The following is a 22004-nucleotide window of genomic DNA, read 5'->3' on the forward strand; positions in this document are numbered from 1 at the left end:
GACAGTTGTAATTACTTGTGTCAATAAGTATTCTGGCAATGGATGTAGTAAAAACATATGAATGTATCTTTTAGGTATTCCACTCGGTCCAAATTATCTTGTCATAAGTCAGAGGATGGGCAAAAGTAAAGTAGGAACGCGCAATACAGACTTTACTTTAACTAAAGTATTCATATTTTTGACTAAGACTTTTATTTCTCGACTTGAGCGATAAAAATATGAGGATCAAGCTTCTGATAAAACAGGAAATTATTTCTGAAAACTATGGTCGGAACAAGCGGCTTAAAAAGGGTGTATAGCTCATTTATCGGGAAATATCCTAAGCCTTTACCCAAGCTTTATACAATATATATTCCATTTCTCCATAGCAGGACATACCTTTTGCTACCATCGAATGCTTCCTATTGAAGAACCGCTTCCAGTTATACAAGTACATTTTTCTTATACCAACCAGAACATATCCCCTTTTTCACCCCCCATCTATGTATCTGCTTCGGTCTCGCCAGTAACGAGTGGCAACAATCAGTAGGAGCGCTATGTGGGGGTTTCGATTTTATGGCACGCTTCAGATTTCGTACTACGAGTATCTGAAGGGTTGAGGGCGCACACTGCATGTGGTCGGGAGCGTCTTTTTTTGTTCGTCCTGCTCCCAGCGGCTTGGCCACTAATTTGTTTATATTGCCCCGGATTGCGCCTCCGGATTTGTTTATGCAACCTTTTTTATGACACACATGCCTGGCTGCTGCGAGTACGGACTGTCAGCTACTTGACGGCAATCCTTTTAAAAGGGGCCGCCCTGGCAGCCAACCCGATGTGTTGTCGCTTGTTTGTCTTGTAATTAATATGGAAATTAGTCACGGCGGCAGGTCCACGGCAGAGGCTGAGGCAGGGGCAGGGGCAAGTGGCGTATGCGCAATCTTTGAACTGCAATTAGTCGGTCGCCTATGGCCTGTCACCGGACCTACTGCGGAGCTGCCCCTGATCCTAACAGACTGGGACACTGGGTAAACAATTTTAGCATTATTCGCTATTTGTTTAAACATTTTTGGGGGCCTGCATTCTTAAGCAGCCATTGGGCCGCTGAGAGCGCATTTAATGGCGAAATGTGAAATTCAAAAGCAAATGCAAAAACCATTCCCACCGACCCCGACAGCTTAAAGTGTAAACAAAATGTTCCAAATGTTCACTTATTATAAAATGCAGTGCATTCTTTTTTGGGTCCATTTCCATGCACTTTGCTGCAGCGTCTCCCGTCCTCCCATCCTCTCATACCCATTCCCATTCTCATTCGCCTCCATCTCCATCGATACCGTGATCGCGGTCGACATCGACATCGACGGCTGCGTCTGCTGCACACATGTGCGCCATAAAAGGAAGCTGAGGATCGGGCCCGATGAGGTTCGCTTCGACTGCGACTGCGACTGACACTCCGATTTGCAGGCAGCCCAAGGCTTGTTGTTGTTGCACGTGTTGCTTTGGTGGCGCGTTTGTTTATGCAACAGTCCTAGCCCTAACAGTTCTTGGTAGGAATAACTTCACAACAAATTCATCAACTAAACTCTAAAGTTGATACTCTGCCTGCTGGAGGGGTATTTAGGCTGTGAAAGATAGCCTGAAAAAGGAAGAGAGTCAATATATACCCTCTTCCAAAAGGGTTCGAAATTCGTATAATTGAATGAGTGTCTGATCCAAGCTAATAAATTCTCAGAGCCCATCGGTATGAAAAGTTGTAGGTGGTTGATGTTGAAAATAATACAATTATAGGGTATCCCTGCAGCGCCTCGGTTTGCAGCCTGACTTTGTTATTGAAGTTGTGCTCTTTGTTTTATGGGATGGTCTGGGAACGAGCTCCGAGTAAAGGGGGGATTAGAGCAAACGACATTGCCTAATTGCTTTGTTGCCGGCCTGGCGATGGCGATGGGGCTGGATCGCTTTGGTTTTTTTTTTTGGGTAGGTAAATGAAATGTTTTCCCGCCCCTCTGTAAACAAAACACACGGACAAAGTACGGATGATGCCCTGCTCTGGCCTATTTATGTTTATTTTGTTTTGAAAATTGTGCGTTTAATTTATAGTTAATTGTTGTTCAGATTTTCATTAACCAACCAAACCGAGCAGTGACTGTGTGCGGTCCCCGAATCTGGGGAAATTTCATGGGAATCCATCCCACAGAGCACGGACACGGACAGATGCCTATGAAATTATACCAATTGTTGATGATGGTGCTATTTGCGCAAGTTGTTGATGCCCCCACTCCCACGGGCATTCATCCATCCGCTGACCGCCACCAAAATCAACGCCGTCCAATGGCACACTAACAGGCCCCCCCCCCCACCACACGGTTTTCCCACCTTCCTCCCAACATGGCAAAAACAAAATGGCCACCCACCTCAATTCTGATTTTTATTTTTCATTTCCAACTCAATCCGAACGAAAAGTACGTTCCGTGACCGACCGACGGCAGGCAGCTGTGGAAATCTTTGCGCAATACTGGATCCCATCCGATCAGATCCGAACCGATCAGATCGGATCGTTCCCTTCCCGGTGGCCACTCCTTTGCTTATTTAGCTTCAAATAAAAAATCATTTAAATGATTTGGGGAGCCGAATGGCAGAGCAGAGCATAGCGTAGAAATTGAATGATAAATGTTTTGGTTTTTGTGATTTTGTTTATTGTTCAAATTTCGGGTAAAAAATTTCAAATTTTACCGCATGCATAAAACGGTTTCAGCGCGTTCTTCTACTCGTTTTATAGACAGCCATCCGATTCGGCAAAATGTTGAGTTGAGTCCAACAAGAAATAGCACTATCGAGAGTCTGTTTCGCGAGCTGTTTGGATGAAAATCTTGCGGTGCGGCTGGCCCAGACGGACGGACGCACATGTGTCCAAGTCTCCATCGCCCCGACCGTCATTGAGGCAACTTAATTAACGTTTTTAATGGAACTGCCGACTCGTAATGTTCGACCATTAAAAACGCATAGACAGCGCCCAATGGGACTGGGATCCACAGCTCCTTGTGCAGGCGTTAGATTGCCCCCGTGGTGGGGTCGGGGTCGGCTTATCAGTTGCCAGAGCGCTACTAATAGGCCGGACGGAAAAACACTTGAAGATCTATTGATAAACAGTCACTTGGTACTCGTATGGTGGGATCTGTTTTTTCCCCCAGCAACATTTGGCACCGAAAAGTGTTTTTTGGATGAAAGGATGGAGAACATAAAACAAACTGATCAATGTCGTATACAGTAAACAGCCTTACCGACTACACAGAACATTTTCAGGGATAGAGTGCGTCTTTGGTAGCTGGCTGAGCACCTGAAACTCACTTAGTCGTTAATCTTTTGTTTTCACAAATTTATTTGGACCGTCATAAAAGCGCTTAAAGTCTGTTTAAGTGTTCATTGCATAGTGTAAACACTCTGTTTTGCCCTGCGAAGGCTATGACTCAAGAAAAGGTGTGTATGCCAGGTGAATGTACAGTGGAAATAGCATATGTGGAATGAAAATGGGTTCTGCCATTTAAAAGAGAAGATTTCTGAGGCAATTATCGCTCCAATGCTGTATCGTTTTGGAGCTGAAATCCATATCTTACAGATTTAATATGAAAGTTTCGATGCATAGCAGATTCAATGACCTCTTGGCCCTAAGCTTAAGAAAGGAACTGTTCAGGCAATGAATTAACTTGAATTTGAGTTAATGCATAAATCAGCATCAATTTTCTGTGAAAGAACTCTGTGAAGCACCATTGCCTCTCCTCTCCTTCCGCCTTGTAGATGGATGCCTCGTTAGCTTTTCGTCACTAAGCTGAGCAATTTAGGTTTTCAAATGAATTCCACCTACTTTTTCCTAGTGGCAGTTCTTTATCTTTTTTCTCTTTTATTTTTTCATAATCATTATACGAGGAATTTCTTTCGTTGGCCACCCCGACGCCTATCGGCCACACCCACTCCACTGTCGGCAGCTATTAGCAGCAATTTTCAATTTCCTTTCTGATGAAGCACATGGCAAGAGAGCAAATTACATGGCAGAGAAGATGCGACATTCACTTTTCTTTCTCTGGTTCCTTGGGTCGTTCCGTTCCTCCGCCGTGCCTTTTTTTCGCTTCGGCTTTCCTTCATCCTGCAGCTTCGTCCTGGCGCACACGTACGCAATTGTCCTGAGCGCTCGACTTCGATTCGAAAAGAACATTTTCTTGCAATTTCTGCTGGGTGGATGGTATGAGTGGGCCAGGTACCCAGACCCAAGATCCACAGACCCCTCGAACCCAGACGGAGTCAGAGACGGCGCAAATGAACGGCCATTATGTTTATCTGAAGTGAAAGCAACGGCTGAAGTGAATTTTTAACGAGCCAGAGACTGTCTGACGGTGCCCAAGAAGTTTCTCAGTGCGTTGCAGTGAGTTATCCTGGCTGCCAAGGACCTGCTTCAATGGAATAAGAAGAAAATTACACTTAAACGCTGCGGTGTGTCGACAGCTGACCTGGCCGCTGTAAGCCTGGTGGGGGGATGGGTGGAGGGGACTGGTCAGCTTTTCTTTGATTGGGCTGCATTGAGCGGATGGGATGTCTCAAGGTACGAGGTCATTACAGCACCCCAAATTGCCGGTCAATTAACCATTTCACTTGAAAACTCATTCATTAGCCCCAACGAACAGGGGCCCCCTCCATTTATCCATTTGATTCGCACTTGGTGGCGAGGAGTGTCGGAGTACATTCCAGCGGCAATGGCAGTGCCAGTGCCAGTGCCAGAATGAAGTTTATTTGACTAGGCCGTTGACAGACAAACAGCATGGGCATCCCATTCCCTTCCTCCCATTTGCAGCACTCCCAGCAGTGGCGTCCCCATCTCATTGGCAGCACTCATACGCAGTGTGCGCCATCTGCATTAACATATCATTAGGGTGTGGGTGTGGGTGTGCGTGTGTTTGCCTGTTTATCTGCGCTTTTGTTTACAATAAAGCGTAATCATGTGTTACTAATACCAATAATAAAGCCCACGGCAGGGGCCATGTAACCCTAGCAGCCTAGCCGCGCATGAACTCTGCCATCCGATGGGGCGTCGCGCCCACTTCAATGTCAGTTCGTGAATGCATAATGAGCCCAGAGCCCCACCACTGCTCGACTGTTCGACTGTTCGTGTCTCCATGCTCTCGCCTCAAGTGCACTTGCTGAGAGCCCAGGGACCGCCCGTAGTCATGTAAACATCCCATATCCATATCCCACATTCCCATCCAAATGGCGCTGGCGCTGCCATTGCAGGAAGCAACTGTCTTTCGGGTCATTTTGTGTATAAGAATATTTCGATATTCTACAGATTCTGGTGAGGCATATGTATGAGTAATCCATATATATATATACTCGTAGAGATACTTGATGATTTGGTAAGCGCACACTTAAAAATACGAGTATACGCGAGATGAGATTATCTTTTGAGCAATCAAATTTCAAATATACAGCATGAATATGTTGAAATCCCATTAAATCCATGATGAGAAAGCTGTTTTTTTCGGCTAAAGTCTTTTGCATTTTTGCTTCATTCCCAAAGAGCACTTGGCGTGGCTCTCAGGCGCCATAAGTAGAATACTGTCCGCCTGACAGATACACATTTCGATTCATTAAATACTTAAGTAGAACTTCAAGTGCCAAAGCTTAAGTGTTGTGGTCATTATTGCAAAAATACTCCTACATACTCGTACGTATATGGAAAGCCATAAAGTGCAGATCAAGCGTTCGTGCAGTACTTTGGGGAAAAGCCCATATGGCAATGAAAAGCCTTGTGTTGAGTATTCCGGGACATGGCACTATCAGTAGATTGCATCATTCAATATATCGTTTAATATTGGCCTCGTAATATTATAATGATTGGATTATTACAATTACAATAATTGAGGGAACTAACTGGCTATTGATCTACACCAAACAATAAAAAACAGATCTCTTAAAGTGATCTCAACTGTAAGAATATAAGTCATGTATGAAACGGGCGGGAATATTTAATACCAGATACTCTGTTAGTATAAATAAGTAAATACACTTGTGACACTATGATATCACACTCTGCAGGAGCCTGAATACAAAATTAGGTTGCTCTACTTCTCAGATCTAGGCTTACATCAAGTCAGACATAACTATATCGACTTGGCTATTGATGCTGGTCAAGAATATATATACTTTTTGTGGTCGGAAACTCTTTCTTCTGGGTGTTACACACATCCGTATCCAAATTTTCGAGTACCGGGTACCGATCGAAAGCTACGATACACAAAGCAAACCGAAACATTAGCCCATAAAATCTTCCTTAATCAACTCACTGAGATCTGATATCTGGATATCTTACAGGGATGTAGATATAATCCAAATCATGTAAATCATAATCAAAAATGCGATGGATATTGAGTGTTTCCAGGAAATCACTGATCCTTTATCTCGAGCTTGTTCTGAAATCCCATGGTCTACTCCTTATGCTTTAAAATTGATTCAAACAAGTGATATCTGCGGAAAATCGGACCATTATTACCGGGATTGATGTGCTTATATTTGTGTTTGCCCATTTCAAAACTTTCCTATTCGAGTTTATATTGTACTTCCCTCCAGTGCGATTGTCGGTAGGAAATCGTAAATAAATCATGGACTTTTGACTAAATCAAATATTTGTTTCCTGGCTGCCACCCACGCGGACACCCCATAGTAAAATGGGGCCCTAAACACCGACATTCCCCATTCATTGCTCGTACTTCCCATGTAAACGCAGACGAGTACATAAGAATAAATGTATGTATTTTTTTAAATGGCAATAAAACTCATCGCGCCAATTTGTAGGCAATTAAATTTTATATTCGCGCAGGAATTTTGATTTGCCGCCGCTCTGGGGACTGTGACGCTCGGCACGGACTTCGATTTGGATCCGAATGAGGATCCCATTCCGTGCCGCACCATCGCCCTGTGCTGCGGGCATCGATCATTCAATTTGGCAGCCATTCGTCGACGTATTGTTGTTTGCTTTGTCATATTTTGCCAATGTGTTTTTATAGTTCTTGATGCGGGGCGCGAGATATCATCGGGATTGGGCCGTACATCGTATCGTAATCGTATTTAGATTGCCTCTATTTGTTGCCTCTGGGCCGAGGCAGATATGTATGCAGTATGTACTTTGTTTATTGTCTCGGCCTGGCCAAAATAAATGCAACAGCTTTGCTGCGGTAAATTTCGAATGGGTGTCCGGGCCAAAACCTTGAGCAGAATCGGGTGTGGGGGCCTCAAGTGGATGAAGTTATTGCAAATTTTCTAATCTGCTTGGCTCGGTGGCGGCTCCACTTTGGACAATGCCCATTGCCCCGGCAATCGTTGCAATGATCTCGAATGCAGACATAAATTCCTCGCCGATCCCCAAGTGTTCCATCAAAATCAAAGCTTTTAAGTCGCTGCCTGAAGTGTTTCGTTCTAATTTGCCTTTGGCGCTGGTCGTTGGGGCACACAGGCAATGGCCGAGAATGCGCAATTAGCCGCTATTACATTAATAATACGCGTACTTGTCTTGCCCAGCACAGGCCCCAATAATAATTGAAAAATCCCATATCTGTGCCGAATCTATCTATGGAAATATCAAAAAAGAAATCGAATTGAAAAGCGCACATTGGCCAAAGTGAATCGTTTGTACTTAAGAGCTTAAAAGTATGGATCTTGCCTCAGTTCTGTGCCCTCGTATCTCGCATCCGTATACCCTGCCATACGAGTCTGTCTGCGACCTTCAGGGGCGGCGGCATTCACATGCAATCGGAAACCGGCGGAGCCGTTGCCTCGATCATGATCATGTAATCATGCGTGTGGCTTTGTTTAAACATCACGCCTGTCCTGAGCTACTTGTCGGCGCTCCCGGCCAGACGGGACACGGCACACTTGAGGATGTCGGCAGGACATGCCGAGCCGCAGTGAAATATGTGAGAACGTGGCCGTGTCTGCCTACTCAAGTGGTCCTGTGGCAGACAGACCAGTGAATCCTGGTCTTGTGCGGTGTGTGGTCAAGGTGTCTAATTGGAATCATCTGCCCACAAGATCCGTCTAGACAGAGGTTTTGTGTGGTGGTCCTCCAAGTGGTTTATTTTGATTTGCGCCCCGGGACATTTGCGACACATTAGTGGACCACTGTTTGGTAACAAATTTGATAATCGGCACGCCGGGCGCTCTGTCTGAGTGGCAGGAATGGAGAGACACGGAGCCAACTGGCGTCTGGGACTGGGACTGGGACTGGGACTGTGACTGGGTCTGGAAGACCACACAACTGACGCAAATAACTCAAACCGTACTTCAAATAAGCAAAACGCCAGGCAACAACAAACAATGCTGCCCCAGGGGGGGGGGGGGGAGGAGAGCATTCATTTAATGTACTGGTGCACGAGTACTCGCACTCCTCGGCTCGAAGTCCAACATCCACCCATGTGCTCATGCCCACATCCCTATCAGGTGTGCGGTGGCGTTGACTTTGTGGCCACCGATCCCGATCCCGATCCCGCTGTCGATGTCGACGCTAATGTGGATGTCGATGTCGAGCCGCCTCCGTTAGAAGCGGAATTTGTTTATGCTACTCTTTGTGAGCAATAAAAGCACAGACGGCCATGTGGGTGGTCCCACCTTCGGGTTTAGTTTTTATGCTGTCGCTATAGGGGACGGAGATCTGGCACCGGTAACACTGTACTACGAATACATATGTATGCAAATGGCAGCGCCACCAACACCAGCAGCCACAGCCCCAGTCCCAATACAACTCGCAGTCGCAGTCACAGTCCCAGTTTAGCGCCGCGTGCTAATCATCAGCAGCTCTTCAAAGTTATTCGTGTGGAATTAATCAAGGCATTGTTGCGGATGCCGAAGGATGCCTGACCGACTGAGTACTCGTAATCCCTGTGAGAATAGAGTTGAGCCATAATTGAATTGATTTCTGGCGAAAGCGACCACTTGCAAGTGTCGGAATCGAGGGGCCATATCCAAGGAGGGCTATCTGAAGTGGCATCCGAATAATTTGACATAATTGTGTCATAATGAAGCGCTATCTGGGCCTGGGAAAGGGGCTTCGACTTCGGCTACTCAAGTCAAGTGGGGATCAGAGCCCTCGCTTCCATTCAACTTAAATGGGGAGTTGATATTCATCTTTTCGGTGGTTTATTGACCTCTCCGATGCCCTCGGAGAACTACTCCCTGAGCCCCCCGATACATACAACTAATAAACATTCCAAGCTGCAGGGCATGAATTTGTTTTCGTTTGTCAATAAAATTGACATAATTTACATCTTGATGCCTCGCATCAACATTCCAGCTTATAGCTCAAATCTAAAATTCACCAATTTCATATTTTGTATCTTCATAATTTGCACTGAGTGTTCCGATTTACGATATTATGGGCGCGCTATGCAGAGATCGATTGAATTTGATTGATTGCTCTTTTTTTTGCCTACATTGGATGATGGATCTTCGATAATAAACTGAATATAAAGGCTTGGATAGGAGATAATTTGGGACTATTTTTGAAATCAATTAGCATTACCATTATGAGCTGTGCAATTAACTGAATTGTTGATCAGGAATACTGAATCCAGTAGAAGTAGTAGCTGAAAAAGAAAAAATAGAACGATAGCTAGAAAATAGCCTCCATGACGGGGATAGAGTAGCATTGGGTAAGCAAAATCAGTCGACCGTCACCGTCATTCTCTTATATTTATAAAACAAGAAGCGCACCAACCATTTATTTAATAATTTATTATTGTTTATTAATATTTATTAAAATATTATTTGGCTGGAGTCTAGTCTTACACGCTTTTTACTTATACACATGTCGAACAAGTAGAGACATCTATTGGTCACGACTCTTTGTCGTCACTTTACTGTACTTCGGTGTAGTTGACATGTAGCGGAATTTGTGTAGATTGGCCGTTTCATCCACTGTGCTCTTTATCACACACAGATTGAATTCGTAATGCGTTTATAGCCATTTATTGCCGTCTTAATTAGTATTTGTACTAATAAAATTATAGCATTAGTTAATACATATTTTGTTAAAGTACTCCATGCTTCAGTGTCCTTGTAATTACTCCAATAAAAGAAAACAAAATTTTGGAGTGTCGTGGTCATGATATTTTATTCCCGATATAAATACTGGGGGCCAAATACTTTTTGCGTGTAAATTCTTGATAAATCGTGGAACATCGATGGTATTTTATTGTTGCTTTTGATACTGTCATGAAATCAAGCAGGCGAGTGCACAGGAGAACTATATTATTTTATAGTTTGATTTAAATCTTATAAAACTCGCCCGTCATTTCAAAACAAATGCTATTTTCACGCTGTACATTATTCTCGTCGAATGCACGAAAATCCATCTTAAACTTGTGGCGCCCTTCTCTTAGTGGTACATCGAACCCAAACACAGCAGTTGTAAGAAATGTTTCCATTACTAACTTCGTCTGCAAGAAAATGGGATTAAAAACAGCATTTATATGCATATGTACATACCCCAGGCACATTCAAGCACTTATCCTTTACGTCTTTTGAATTTACTACGTGTTTGGTCCAGAACTTGTACCAGAGTTGTCTCTCGTCGTACATTACATCGCAGAATTCCTTCGTAACTATGTTGAGTATGGTTGGTTGCCAACTACCGCGGTCAAAATAGAGGACGCTGAAAGAACCCTAAAATTTGAATTTGCTTACCTTTATTTTAATTTGATTTTAAATTGTTGAATCAACTTATATTACCTGTATGCGGTCCGTTGGTTTAATATCCCAAATAGAAGTTACATTTCCTTGTATTTTTACTCCGTCATCACTCATAGTTAAGGTTAGTTCGGACATATCGAACAAGGAATCGAAACCGAGAGCTCCCTTAGGGTTATCCTGGCAATCACTCATTACATATTCATTATCCGAGACGAATTCGTATTGAACTTCCACTGAATAGCTCACGAATATCAGCAGGATGATTACTTGATATGCCACTGGTTGTTGTCGACCCATGTTCAAATTTATTCCAGAATGGGATTCATGTTCGAATTGTTTAGTGTTTTATAGACACTCATATGGAACGTAAGGCCCAGTCCTAATAATAGTAATTAATAAATTACTAACTAAACAAACAAGCTCTCTAAAATAATATGATGTTATAATAATCTGTGATAGACAGTACATGTCCCACATACCTACACTTTAAAGCTTTGCATTTTTATTTACTTTATTATGTGCATTCAATGAAGAATCCACACTTTCCAAGATTTAAATTTTGTAATAACTATAACTACTTTATGGTCGTAAATGTGTGTTATTCGTTTTTGTGGGCTTCAATTTAATTGTTCTGTTGACAAGATATGTAAACTTTCATTACGTGAAAAAGATTCCCAAAGATTACTCTCGGTGCCAACCAGTTTTCACTTTTGTTATCCACAACCACGGCCAAAAACTTCGGGTTGTACAAGAAGATGTATGTCAAGATGATTAATAGGTGTGACCCCAAAATTTGTTGAGAACTGATTTCAGGTCATTGATCTCCGCTATGATAGAGACTACATTGGCATTCCGAATGTAAAAGTTATCATTGCTCACGGCGAGTATTTCGAATCTTTCGCAGTGGAATTGATTGCTTTTATTACCCGAGCTTGTAGTAGACCTTATTTGCTTATAAAGATCATTCTAAAGATTCAAAGCTAGAAAATAATACTATTTATCGTGTGCATCATAATTAAATCAAAATAGAGAATCAAAATAATACGAATACATACATAACTTACATAGATACATTACCAATCTACCAAGAGACGAAGATGACTCAGATATTTGCTTGATATTTCTTACGAAGCGGAACTAAGCATATTCCAGAATTCGGAATCTCTCCATAAACTTGAATGATGGGTTATTCTGATAAAAAAAAAGATAACAACATTTGTTACGAACTTTGCTTCGCTTGGGCTTCTTTCAACTTTTGCGCCGGGCATCACATGGCCCTAATGGAGAAAAATAAGCGTGTCAATACTTGTGCACACAGATCGACCGCTTCCAAAAATAGCCATAACTCTCAGCCTATAAAAACTCGACGGGCTTTCATTTGAATAGTCAAATTGTTGGTGAACTTCGCAGCGTTCGGGTCAAAATTAGGCGGACTAAACGCGAGTAAATAAGTGATTTTAGTGGATATAGCATTCAAAAGGATATAGCATGTTGACATGGTCACTATGGTGCGGACTATTATTCGTCCTGTGGATTTATTTTCTGTGGAGTCGGCGCCGATTTTACCTGCTCACCCTTAAGATTCCCGGACCAATCGGATACCCATTTTTGGGAATGGCGCACAAATTGATCCACAGGGAAGGTACTCGAGGATTTACATTTGCATTTGATCGATCAAAGGAAATAATTTTGTATTAATGGCAGATATTCTGAATGAATTTGGAATTTATCTGGCAAAGCATGGCCCAACAATAATGTCATGGCTGGGCCCTATTCCCTTTGTGATCGCTAGTGACCCGCAAGTGGTGCAGGACATCCTGACCTCGCCTCACTGTGTCAACAAAGGCATCATTTACAGGGCCGTAGACGACGGAATGGGCGTAGGACTATTTAGCTTAAAGGGTGCGTGGATGCGGAGCCTAAGTGTTGCTCGGAGTTACTTCAATGTGATCTTCGTCTAGATCCCCGCTGGAGTGTTCATCGCAAGCTACTGAATCCGGCATTCAGCCACAAGGTATTGCTCAGTTTTCTTCCCATTTTCAACAAAGAGACGGGACAGCTACTCAGCCAGTTTGATGATTTGCCAAGCAAGGGGGAGTACAATTTGATTCCGCTTCTGCAAAACTTTACGATGGGCATAACAACTCGTAAGTGTCAAAAGCTCCCTTGTTAGATTTTAATTAGATGTTAGATGTAAATTTCCACAGAAACCACAATGGGATTGGATGTGAAAAGTGAGGCGAACTTCAACTCCATCGTGGAGAGCTATCACTGGTGAGTCAGTTATGGTCAGGAATCCGCTGCTATGCATTAACAGTTGTCTGGAAACCATCACAGATATGTGCATCTCGCCATGGCTCCACTTCAAGTGGGTCCGCCAGCTAACGGGCAGGGAGAAAAACTACCATCGGTCCAAGACGGAGATCCGGGCGTTCTTAAAGAAGGTCTGAGTAATTTCATGTTTTTCATTAAATTTATAATAACGTATCTCTGCATCTCAGCTAATTCAAAAAAGATTGGCTGAGGACACGGAGGATTCCATTAAGTCAAAGGATAAAAACATTTTTCTCCACGTAACAACGGACCTTCTTAAGCGTGGTGTATTCGATTTGACAAATGTAGAGGATGAGTCCAACCAAGTTGTGTTTGGTGCCTTTGAGACAACCGCTAAAACCGTGTACTATGTTCTCATGTTGCTGGCCATGTTCCCCCAATACCAGGAGAAAGTGTTTGAAGAAATCAAAAGTCTCTTCCCCAATAGCGGGGATTTCGAGGTCACATATGAAGACACTCAGCAGATGGTGTACCTGGATCTAGTTATAAATGAGTCAATGCGAGTAATACCGCCCATTCCACTTGTATCGCGGCAAACGTCAGGGGATATGACACTGTCGAGTGGGACTATGATTCCCAAAGGAGTGCAGATCATGATTGATATTTTCCATATGCACCGCAGTAAGAAGATCTGGGGACCGGAAGCGGAAACCTTTAATCCAGACAATTTCCTTGCGCACAATACGGGGGGCGAGAAGCACCCATATGCCTTTATACCTTTCACAAAGGGTATTCGGAATTGCATAGGTAAGACGTTTGCTGACATTTCTTTTTGCAATCAATGTGTCATCAGGTATTTATGTTTGGTTTTAGGCTGGAGATATGCTTCGATCTCAGTGAAAGTCATATTGGCGAAACTGTTGAGGAACTTCAGCTATAAGACCAGCTTTAAGTTTGAAGACCTTGTTTTTATTGAAGATGTAACCATAAAACTCAAAACGGTGCCAAAGCTGCAAATCCAAAAGAGAACTTGAGTAATTATGAGTAAGAAGAAGAAACGAACTCTTACTATTGGAACCTGCTAGAACTATTATAAGAAATATAAATATAAATGAAATAAATGAAAGAAATAATATACCACTGCCTCTATGAGTAATTTATCAGAAGCTAATTTAAGCTTTTGTGCAACTTTTTGTGTAGTAAAATCTCGGAAGCTTTTGGCGAAAGATTTCTTAGAACCGGATTTATTACAGGGTCCGCAATGCCGCATCTCTTTACAAACTATAATAAGAGGTTACTCTACGAATTACAATTTTTTTTAATGAAATATTTCTATTAATTACTGAGTATATACTAATTATGTATGTTATGTCATCCGCTTCTGTGCGCTACTCTTCACGCAAGATTTGATTTGTATCACGATACCAACAAAAGTCAGCTATACAGAATTTTTGGTGGTTTTTACAACGCAATAATTATCACCGAACCGAACGCCCATTGAACAATCGATGACGTTTTGTTATTGCTTGAATGGGGGATCTATTCGTATTCCCAAAGTGTTTGGCGTGTCACTGCTAGCCATTAGTTAAAATTATAGCTATTTGTATGCGCGGCTTCCATGATAAGCCCTATTAAAAATGGCTTGCTATGTGCGGTTCATTGGAGCTTTGCTCGCACTGCGAATGGAATTGTGGATCGGCTGCTTTCTTTCGATATTTACTCTGGGAGTCACCTGGCCACCATAGAGCACTACGACAATACACACGGATCGAAGGCGTCCCAAAAAAGTAGTCGCGTCCGGCATATAAAAACTCAATTGCCTCAAAATTGGATAATCAAATTGTTGTCGGACTTCACAGTGATCGGTCGAAAATTTCCTCAATATTATTTGAAATATTTGGCAATAAGTGCTTTGAGTGGATAGTGCGTTCCTAAGGATAAAACATGCTAACGTGGACACTGTGGTGCGGATTGTTATTCGTCCTGTGGATTTATTTTCTGTGGAGTCGGCGTCGATTTTACTTACTTACCCTTAAGATTCCCGGACCAATCGGATACCCATTTTTGGGAATGGCGCACAAACTGATGCGCAGGGAAGGTACTCAAGGACTTACACTTGGCCCTGATCGATCAGAGGAACTAATTTTGTATCAATGACAGATATACTGAATGAATTTGGAATATATATGGCAAAGCATGGCCCAACAATTTTCTCGTGGCTGGGACCAATTCCGTTCATGATCGTTAGTGAGCCGCAAGTGGTGCAGGACATCCTGACCTCGCCTCACTGCGTGAACAAGGGCATCATCTACAAGGCCGTGGACGATGGAGCTGGCGTGGGACTATTCAGTTTAAAGGGTGCGTGGATGCGGAGCCTAAGTGTTGCTCGGAGTTACTTCAATGTGGTCTTCGTCTAGATCCCCGCTGGAGTGTTCATCGCAAGCTGCTCAATCCTGCATTCGGCCACAAGGTGTTGCTCAGTTTTCTGCCCATTTTCAACAAAGAGACGGCGCAGCTACTCAGCCAGCTGGACGCATTGCCGGGCGGCGGTGAGAAGGATTTGATTCCGCTACTGCAGAGCTTGACCTTGGGCATTGCAACTCGTGAGTAGAGTAGTAAAAGGTGCCGGTGAAGATAGACATTCCCCTTCTTACGTATACATATATTGTATTCAAGTACAGAAACCACAATGGGGTGCGATGTGAAAAGTGAGGAGAACTTCAAGAGCAACTCCCTTATGGAGCGCTATCAATGGTGAGTCCGGGGCGGTTGGGGATGTGCTGCTATGCATTAACAGTTGTCTAGAAACCATGACAGATATGTGCTTCTCGCCATGGCTGAACAGTCGTTGGGCTCGCCAACTGTCGGGAAAGGAGGCCAACTATTATCGAGCCAAGACGGAGATACGGGCGTTTATAAGGAAGGTGCGAATAATGGGGAAAATTTCAGTAAATATACCATAACTTGAATCGTCATTTCAGCTAATTCAAAAAAGATTGTCTGAGGACACGGAGGACTCCATCAAGTCAAAGGATAAGAACATTTTCCTCAACCTGGCAACAGACCTACTAAGGCGCGGTGTGTTCGACTGGAAAAATGTTGAGGACGAGTCCAATGTAATTGTGTTTGGCGCCTTTGAGACGACCGCCAATACTGTATATTATGTCCTTATGCTGCTGGCCATGTTCCCCCAGTACCAGGAGAGGGCGTTTGAGGAAATCAAAAGTCTCTTTCCCAATAGCGGTGATTTTGAGGTCACTTATGAAGACACCCAGCAAATGGTGTACCTGGATCTGGTTCTAAATGAGTCAATGCGAGTTATTCCGCCCGTTCCAGTTGTATCGCGGCAAACGTCGCAGGATTTAACACTGACGAATGGCATTGTGGTTCCCAAAGGAGTGCAGATCGCCATCAACATGTTCCACATGCACCGAAGCAAGAAGATATGGGGACCCGAGGCTGAATCCTTCAATCCCGACAATTTCTTGCCTCACAATACTCGGGACAAGCACCCATACGCCTTTATACCCTTCACAAAGGGTATTCGGAATTGCATTGGTAAGATTTTGGCAGACATTACTTTTCGCAATTAATGTTTATCAATTATATTCGTTTGGTTTTAGGCTGGAGATATGCTCTGATATCAGCCAAAGTCACATTGGCCAAACTGTTGAGAAACTATAGGTTTAAGACCAGCTTTAAGTTTGAAGATCTTTATTATGTCGAAGATATAACCATGAAACTTAAAGCAGTTCCAAAATTGGAAATCCAAAAAAGAATATGACCAGTCTGCCAATATTGGAATTTGTAAGGTTAAAGCAATGTGAAATTAATATAAGCTAATAAAAAAGGCGGCATGCCCCAAAAGCTAAAGTCAAAGCAAGGTACAAAGCTCGCAAATTTAATCTAATCTATAATCTAGAATTTAATTTAACTGAGACTGGAAAAACCAGAAAAAGGGCATTGAAGAAATTTCTTTAATTTCACCAGTTACACAAAAACTGCACACATTCTTTTAAAAGAGGAAATAGTGAACCCTATTAATTAATTAATTATATAATTATCAGGATATAATGCAGTCCTCTTCCGTTCTGATCCCGACACAATTGAAACATTTTCATTCTAATTTTTAGCTTGCATCTTATGATTTTTACAGTTGGATTCCTCCTGGAAAAACCCTGACCTAGTGAACTATCTAGCGAAATCTGTATATTTTCTGAATAATGAATGCAATTACCGATTTTATGATCTTTTTTGGAAATTTTTATTGTTTTAATAGTATTTTTAATACTTTTCGGTATTTTTTGAGGTCAAAATTGAACCGACGGAATAATTACGGTATATCGGTATATAATGGTATATTTTGTCAACTTCATCAATCTATTAAATTTCATTTTCAACGTTATATAGAAATTCAATAAAAGCAAGTGTTCAAATTAAGCGAGTTAAGTATAAAACTGATTCATCAATCGTATAAAATTATGTGGGCAGGGCTGAGGGTTAGTAATATTCGACGGAATATCAAAAACAAGGGATATGTATATTAGAAGTTGAGTTCGGCAGTATATTTACGGTATATTTTAAAAATGAGGCAGTATATTTCGGTATATTTTTAGTGTCAGACCGTATATCATGTCAACCATGTCGCTAGATTGTTTAGAATTAAGTAAAACTAAATTATTTGAAAAAATATGCAATGGCCTGTCCGTTGTGCAGAGAACACAAAATCTGTTGGACTGCAGCGACGATTTGCTATTTGCATGGGATGCGAACGAGGGCTGCTTGCTTGTAATGAATTGGCGGTTACCGCTGACAGTTACGGAGCAGGATGCCAAAGTGAATTATCAGACGCTAGTACCTTCGATCCCTATAATTCTGGACGTAGATCGTGTTACAGTATCAAATGAGTGCTCCTTGGTGGCGCTTAGTGGACCACGTGGTGTTTGCATTTTGGAGCTACCCCGCCGCTGGGGTCTAGATGGCTACTTCATGGATGGAAAGAAACAAATCACATGTCGCACATACTGTCTGGATTATCTTTTGTTCCAGAACAACAACCATCTGGAGGTGCGACAAGTGCGCTGGCATCCAAACTCAGTATCGGACTCGACTCTCCTGGTGCTGTTCAACAACAACACTATCCGAATGTACAATCACTCGAAGCTGCGACACGTTTGGCAAGTTGGTCCTCTTACCATGAAAAATGGAGCCAATACATCGCTTACCGACTTCGGGGAAGTGGCCGTTGACTTTGATATTGCTCCAGCTACAAAGTCGCGATGTGCAGACCTTACTGCGGCCAACGAGACGACTCTGAACCAACGCAACAAAAAGCTGGGAGGGAAACCCGCAAAGCAGGAAAAGATTGAGTGGCCTATTGTTGTGCTGCGAGAGAATGGAAACATCTACATTGTGCTTACTAGCCTGGACTCGGATATTACCCGTCTCCAGGGACCCATAAAGATAACACCTCAGAAAATGGATAACTACGGCCTAGAGTCTTGCTCGATCATGGTCATTCCCTCGCTGCCTCCCACTATAGTCATTGCCGAGTCGAATGGAAAGCTCCACCATGCACTCCTAATGGATGCCGAGGCCGCCGAGCATTCCTTCAACGAAGTAGATGACTTTATTCTCATAGAGCCCGCTGAGTTTGTCATACATGTCCTTGAAACGGTTGAGCTCGAGTTGGGTCTTTCTGGCGCATCAAATACTGGACCAAAGGACACGTACAACTGTCCCATACACTTGAAAAGAGATATTATCAACGAGCTGCGCTACTTTGCCTATCACAATGCTGGTTTACACGTAGTCACTGTCAACTTCATCTCTGAACTGCAGCGCTATCTGGACAGTGAGTCGGAGGAGGATAGACTGGAATTGGCGTCATCATCCAAGGCCGAGTACATCCTGTGCACAAAAATTGACTCCGCCGAGAAAATCAATGCTGTCTGCGGCATTTCCCAACTACAACTGCCAGCTGGTGTGGTGCTTCTGTTAGGCAACCGTGCAGTGATCAGCCTAAAGCTGGTCATCGATGCCCAGCTGTTGGTTGCTCCCAGTGACAAGAAGTATCGAGCCTGCGATGTGGATCAGCAAGAGTCTGGACCTTCATTCCTTGACAAAATTAAAACTTTATTGCAGCGCAATGTCAACCAACCTATTCTCGCCAACAAGATGTCCTCGGCGTCCCCTCACGAGGGATACGAACTACTAAACCAGGCCATTGAAGTGTTGCGCGAACAGTACCTCAAGCGCCACGTCCTCGTCCGTGCCGAGTTTGCGAAGCACATCAATCAAATCATACTGAAAAAGGAGCAACAACTGCGCGAAATCAAGGACCTGGAGCATGAGCGTGAGATAATAAGCGAGGGGGCCCACAAGCTGGCCGAGCGTTTTGAAGAAATCAGCGACAACCAGGAATTGCTGGTGCGCAAGTGCCACAGTCTGATGCAAAAGGCCAACAACGCTCTGCCCAACAGTATCCTGGCCGAGTGCGAGTTTTCCCAAGAGGTAGAACGAATTAACAAAATCACAAAGAGTATTGCTGCCGAACTGGATAAAGCTAAGAAGACGTTGAACAAACAGCGCTATCACATCGCCAACAGCCAGGAAGAACTGAAGAAAAATGTCTACGAGTTGCCAGAGAAACAGCACCGCATCATAACTGAAATCCTGACCCAACTGACTGGAGAGATTGACCGGCAAATAACCGATGCAAAGCGTATAAACAAGATTGTTGGCGTATAAGTTAGTTCAGCTCATTTTTGATAACACATTTATGTGATTTTGTAGAGGAACTGAAACGTATTAATTAATAAATAACATGCTGTTCGAATAATTTGTGCTACATTGTGTTCCAGTTCTAAGCACTGATATCCCTGTCCAATTATTAATGAGTAGCGTCTGAATAGATACATTCATTGGCTGGAATGTAGACATGACTCGCACTTCGATCGCCTTCCCTCAAAAGCAAACGTAATGAAAATCATTTGCAAGGCTAATGATATTTTACTTTGCGCCTTTCCATGTCTTTTGCGTTTCAGTTGGGCATTCATCTATCGGGCTTCAGTCAGAAACGAACTTTAGCAGAGAATACTTCGAATCGATCGAATCGGTGCTGTCCGAGGAGCAGAAATGACATCGACCTTACTGTCAACCCTTTCCAACATCTACACGGGGATGTTTAACTTCGTCAAATCGCGATTTCCCTTCCTGATTGAGGCTGCCATGGTGACTCTCTGCTTCGCCTCCATAGTGGGCAGATACTGCATACTGATATAGAAACTGAACAACGAAGCATCGCATACCACCAGGAATCATGCTCGAACATACACTATATATACATACATATGTAAATCGAACGAACTTTATATTTAGATGTGTGTTTGTGGAATTATGTGAATACAAACTAAATGCTTAAACCTAAACCTTGGGCTTCTCAATTAAGTGTATGTAGAAGGCTGGATTCTTCACTTGGCTCATCTCCTTGAAGTCTCCGTACAGCTGGTGCTTGGCCTTGGCCGAGAAGATCTCACTGAGGATCTCCTGGAAGCGCTTCAGCTCGTGGGGATAGTAGGAGAGGCGGAACTCGCTGGTCAGCTTGTTGCCAGCGATCAGGTAATCCATGGACACCAGAGATGGCTTACCGCAGTAGAACAGGACGGAGGTTTTGATGTCCGCCGTGTGGCTCGTCTGCAAGTCATTCCGAAAGGCGATTAAATTAATAGAATTCAACGTCTGCTTATCAGTTGTCAGGGTATGGGACTGATAATGAAGTCGCGAATGATGATGTATTAATGGGAGATGAATGAGCGATGAAATTGATTTTGATTCCACGTAATATAACACAAAATAAGATCAGCAGACATCGTAATCAATAAAACTATTGAGGATGACGAACAATTTTTCTCTGTTTTCAAATGAATGTGTCATTTAATAGTTTTTAATTGGCACTATGATGATCTGGCAGATCTGTGCTGGTTTTTGAACTCACGTTATAGTAGATGCTCTTGGCGGGAGTGGATCCTGTCTCCAAGATGTTGTCGTAGTTGCGATGATCGATCAGCAGGACACCGCCTGGCTTAAGGCACTTCTCAAAGTTGCCGATCGCCTGCTTGTGCTCTCGCTGATCCCCAAAGCCGTCCATCAAGTGGGCAAAGGAGTTGCCCAGGCAGATGACGGCGTCGAAGCCATCCTTTATTTGGTCCTGGATGTCGTCGTACAGTGTCAGCCAGTTGGCCTCTTCGATAACTGCAAATGGTTTTGGGAAGGGTCAGTCAGAAACCAGGCCAAGCAGGGAATAATAATAAAGCAGTCCCAGACATACCCCAGTTTTCAAAGGCGGCTTCCTTGCGGCGGTTCCAGCGCTCCTTGAGAGCGTATTTCAGCATTTTGTCGGAGGCATCAACGGACACCACCTCGAAGCCCTCTTCCACCAACATTAGCGAGTCCACACTGGGCGAATGGTAAAGGAACGTAAGCAATGATAGGAATGGGGATGGGATGTCTGTCCAATCCACTTACCCGGTACCACAGGCCACGTCCAGGACACGCTTGCATCCCTTCTGCCGCAGCATATCGATCAGGAAGTTCTTGTAGTTGTCCGTACGCGAGTTCTTGTCTCCGATGAAGATCTCCCATACCTTGGCCGCCTTGCCATCGGCATACTGATCCCTAACTCCTTCGGCGGAAATACCATCCGAGCGGGTAACGAAAACACTATCTGCGGAGGTGGTCATCTCTGGCGGTCAGCACTGGTCGGCAGATCTCAATGAAATAAACTTCGTCTCGTCCGCACTCTCCACGTAAGCTCTGGATAGCCGAGGGAAGGGCCTGCCAATAGCCTGCCGCCAACAGCTGGCATGTCATCTAAGCGTCGACGTTGGCAGCAGCTCCCTCGTACTCATCCGTAATCTAATCACTCCTCGACCCGCTTTGACGTGTGGCAATTGAGAGGCAAAGCTTCGGCTCGTCTAACATCTGTTCGATCCCAAACGGCCTGTTTGCGGGCTTTCGCTTCTGGCTGT

At 43.5% G+C, this 22004-nt stretch overlaps 6 protein-coding genes across 8 annotated transcripts; 4 read left to right on the forward strand and 2 right to left on the reverse strand.

Annotated features, from left to right (window-relative positions):
- Nucleotides 1-10172: 10172 nt before the first annotated feature.
- LOC108153999 lies at nt 10173-10999 on the reverse strand. Its single transcript, XM_033388230.1, has 3 exons — nt 10741-10999; nt 10498-10674; nt 10173-10448 (listed from the first exon to the last, which is right to left on the reverse strand). The coding sequence occupies exons 1-3, from the start codon at nt 10996-10998 to the stop codon at nt 10278-10280; spliced, it is 606 nt and encodes a 201-aa protein (XP_033244121.1). The 5' UTR covers nt 10999; the 3' UTR covers nt 10173-10277.
- Nucleotides 11000-12103: 1104 nt separating this feature from the next.
- LOC108153998 (probable cytochrome P450 313a4) lies at nt 12104-14087 on the forward strand. The gene is made up of 7 exons (XM_033390248.1): nt 12104-12343; nt 12406-12603; nt 12663-12848; nt 12909-12975; nt 13019-13145; nt 13203-13782; nt 13849-14087. The coding sequence occupies exons 1-7, from the start codon at nt 12190-12192 to the stop codon at nt 14007-14009; spliced, it is 1473 nt and encodes a 490-aa protein (XP_033246139.1). The 5' UTR covers nt 12104-12189; the 3' UTR covers nt 14010-14087.
- A 673-nt stretch (nt 14088-14760) lies between these two features.
- LOC117187129 (probable cytochrome P450 313a4) lies at nt 14761-16854 on the forward strand. Of its 3 annotated transcripts, XM_033389137.1 has the most exons (7): nt 14761-15073; nt 15136-15333; nt 15393-15578; nt 15657-15729; nt 15773-15899; nt 15957-16533; nt 16599-16854. In XM_033389137.1, exons 1-7 carry the CDS (start codon nt 14920-14922, stop codon nt 16757-16759), a joined length of 1476 nt encoding a protein of 491 aa, XP_033245028.1. In that variant the 5' UTR covers nt 14761-14919; the 3' UTR covers nt 16760-16854. The 3 variants fall into 3 exon arrangements, with proteins under 3 accessions (XP_033245028.1, XP_033245029.1, XP_033245030.1); XM_033389138.1 differs by lacking the exons at nt 14761-15073; nt 15136-15333; nt 15393-15578 and having other exon boundaries at nt 15656-15729; nt 15781-15899; XM_033389139.1 differs by lacking the exons at nt 14761-15073; nt 15136-15333; nt 15393-15578 and having other exon boundaries at nt 15793-15899.
- Nucleotides 16855-17581: 727 nt separating this feature from the next.
- Nucleotides 17582-19818, forward strand: LOC108156784 (nuclear pore complex protein Nup88). The gene has a single exon (XM_017288458.2). The coding sequence runs from the start codon at nt 17608-17610 to the stop codon at nt 19723-19725; it is 2118 nt and encodes a 705-aa protein (XP_017143947.1). The 5' UTR covers nt 17582-17607; the 3' UTR covers nt 19726-19818.
- A 201-nt stretch (nt 19819-20019) lies between these two features.
- LOC108156786 lies at nt 20020-20405 on the forward strand. The gene has a single exon (XM_017288461.2). It carries the CDS (start codon nt 20113-20115, stop codon nt 20257-20259), a length of 147 nt encoding a protein of 48 aa, XP_017143950.1. The 5' UTR covers nt 20020-20112; the 3' UTR covers nt 20260-20405.
- On the reverse strand, nt 20319-21761 carry LOC108156785 (glycine N-methyltransferase). Its single transcript, XM_017288460.2, has 4 exons — nt 21502-21761; nt 21305-21432; nt 20972-21228; nt 20319-20670 (listed from the first exon to the last, which is right to left on the reverse strand). The coding sequence occupies exons 1-4, from the start codon at nt 21714-21716 to the stop codon at nt 20401-20403; spliced, it is 870 nt and encodes a 289-aa protein (XP_017143949.1). The 5' UTR covers nt 21717-21761; the 3' UTR covers nt 20319-20400.
- Between the last annotated feature and the right edge of the window lie 243 nt (nt 21762-22004).

Source organism: Drosophila miranda, chromosome 2 (genome assembly GCF_003369915.1).
Source record: "Drosophila miranda strain MSH22 chromosome 2, D.miranda_PacBio2.1, whole genome shotgun sequence".
NCBI classification, from domain to species: Eukaryota; Metazoa; Arthropoda; class Insecta; order Diptera; family Drosophilidae; genus Drosophila; species Drosophila miranda.